The sequence below is a fragment of the Poromitra crassiceps genome (assembly GCF_964638095.1).
Source record: "Poromitra crassiceps genome assembly, chromosome: 21".
NCBI lineage: Eukaryota > Metazoa > Chordata > Actinopteri > Beryciformes > Melamphaidae > Poromitra > Poromitra crassiceps.
The window spans coordinates 18,608,482-18,610,981 of record NC_139638.1 but is presented as its reverse complement, the minus strand read 5'-3'; the positions used below and the strand labels follow the sequence as shown (position 1 = coordinate 18,610,981).

General features: G+C 42.9%; 1 protein-coding gene across 1 annotated transcript in view; it reads right to left on the bottom strand.

The window, feature by feature from the left end:
- Positions 1-2,500, bottom strand: part of LOC310795501 (tripartite motif-containing protein 16-like) — a 3,191-nt gene that overhangs the window by 248 nt on the left and 443 nt on the right. Inside the window, exons 1-2 of the mRNA XM_083657558.1 lie at positions 1,929-2,500; positions 1-1,244 (exon numbers count right to left, since the gene is read on the bottom strand). The exon at positions 1-1,244 is cut by the window's left edge and continues 248 nt beyond it; the exon at positions 1,929-2,500 is cut by the window's right edge and continues 443 nt beyond it. Of these exons, the coding sequence (XP_083513684.1) occupies positions 532-1,244; positions 1,929-2,500 (1,285 nt within the window). The 3' untranslated portion in view covers positions 1-531. The remainder of the gene's footprint in view (positions 1,245-1,928) is intronic.

Below are 2,500 nucleotides of genomic sequence, written 5' to 3'. Positions count from 1 at the left end.
GGAACAGAAACAGCAGAAAATATTACAGCAACAATAGAAATATGGAACAAATATAAGAACCATATAGACCACATGACAGTTATGTTTTCATATGAATAAACACCAATTTCCGATTGGCTCTATCACTGACTGACATACAGTAATACACAGAAAAGATTGGCTCTATCACTGACTGATATACAGTAATACACAGAAAAGATTGGCTCTATCACTGACTGATATACAGTAATACACAGAAAAGATTGGCTCTATCACTGACTGATATACAGTAATACACAGAAAAGATTCGCTCTATCACTGACTGATATACAGTAATACACAGAAAAGGAAAGACAAAGAAAACAGCACCACCTACAGAAACTCAAACGTCATCAACAGAAAATTCAAGGATAAAGATGTCACAGTCATGTTTGATTGACAGGTGCTAAGTGCAGTGTAGAAACACCACAGCAACAAGCACTAAGCAACAAAGATGGAGACTAAAAACTTAAAAAGAAGAATCTCACTCATCGCTGCTTTAATCACTCATGTCTACTTGAGCTCACACAACTCAGCAGTGTCTCCACCATAAAGGTAAAGTCCAGCATAGAGAGGCTGAGTGAAGGTGGTCTGGACTCTGTGGAGGAGAGTCATGGTTTCAGAGACGCTGTAGAAGGACAGAATACCTGCTCTGTGATCCAGGTACACTCCTACTCTGGAGGACAGAGGAACTGAGATGAGAGTTGTGATACTCTTATGTGTGAACTGATAACTACTGCTGTCACACTCTAATGACCAAGACTTGTCATTGTATCCAAATATACTTTCCAACCCTGTTCTGCTAATATCTTTATATGAGACTGCTATAAACCCCCCCCCCTCCTCGCTCCACTCCACCTCCCAGTAACAACGTCCAGTCAAACCCTCTCTACTCAGGACCTGATAGTAGTAGGAAGTGAATCTGTCTGGGTGACTAGAATATGACTGTTTTTCATCCATGAATGTTGCTTTTCTGTTCCCCTCAGATAATAACAGCTGTGTGTGTGCTGTGTTTGGATCCAGTGTGATCTGACGTGAATATTGTAAGAAGTCAGCTCTGGTCTTGGGCTCTGGTTGTGGCAGTAAAACATCCACTTCAGTCACTGTCAGTGGGATCTTAGGCCGTTCCTCTGTCAGAATGTCCTGTAGTTTATCTCTGACCTCTGACACAGCTGCAGTCACATCTTCAAAGTAGCGCAGAGGACGGGTATCGATCCTGGGTGAGTCTGTAGATCAGTGGTAGCCAACCAGTCGCCCGCGGGCGACCAGTCGCCCGCGGGGTGGCGCTGTGGCGCCCGCAAGCCACGTTCAGAAAAATGTAAAAAAAAAAAAAAAAAAAAAATTTTTTTTTTTTTTTTTTTTTTTTACACAAACAAGACAAAACAGACAAACAGGCTCAGCCACAGGGGAAAGAAAGAAAAAACAAAAAAACGAAACAAAAAAATATAATCAGAAAAATTAATTTTTTATTTGTTTTTCTCCTCCCTTCCCACAATAACACACAAATGTAGAAAATAATTTGTTTAACAATGCATACGTTTTAAAAACGTTTATTGTCTGTGTATAATTTATTGTCTGTGTATAATTAATTATTGATTAACTATTTTGATCCGCCTGGGCTGGGGTCAAAGTTTAGTTTTACGTTACGTCACTACGTCATTCACTCTGCGACAGTGCGACTGCCAGCTGCCAATGATTATATCAGTCGGCTAAGCTAAATGATGGAACGCAAGAACAATGGCAGAAAAGTGAAAGAAAAAACATTACCAATTTCAAGAGGAGTGGGAGGAAGAGTTCTTCTTCACAACAGTGAAAGAAAAGAGTGTATGTCTCGATTAAATGCATAATACTCATTATTTAAAGGTAAATCGAGCAAATTTCAACAGGTAGCCCCCGACATGACTCTCTACCCTTCAGGTAGCCCTCGACCTCAAAAAGGTTGGTGACCCCTGCTGTAGATTGACTGAGACGTGACAGCGAGGGGTAACTGTGGAGGAAGTGGATGTGATCCTCTGTGTGTGAGAGCTGCTCCAGCTCAACGTCTGTCCTCCTCAGCTCAGAGATCTCCTGCTTCAGCTTCTCCTGAAGTTCTTCAGCCCGACTCACTTCCTCTTTCTGCTGGGATCTGATCTGCTGCTTCACCTCAGAGCTTCTCTTCTCAATGAGACGGACCAGCTCAGTGAAGATCTTCTCACTGTCCATCACTGCTTTATCAGCAGAGAGATTCATAGCCTTCAGGTTCTGTTGAAGCACCTTCACGTCTTTCTCTCTGCCCTGGAGTCTCTTCTGGATTTTCTGCCGATTCACCCCGAGCTCTTTCTGCCTCTCGGCCCTTTCTGCTGCAGCTGAGACTGTGTCGTGTCCCTTATGTTCCTCCATGGAGCAGAGATAACAGATACACTGCTGATCAGTACGGCAGAAAACCTTCATCACCTCGTCGTGACGAGAGCAGATGTTCTCCTGAAGCTTCACGGTGGCTTCC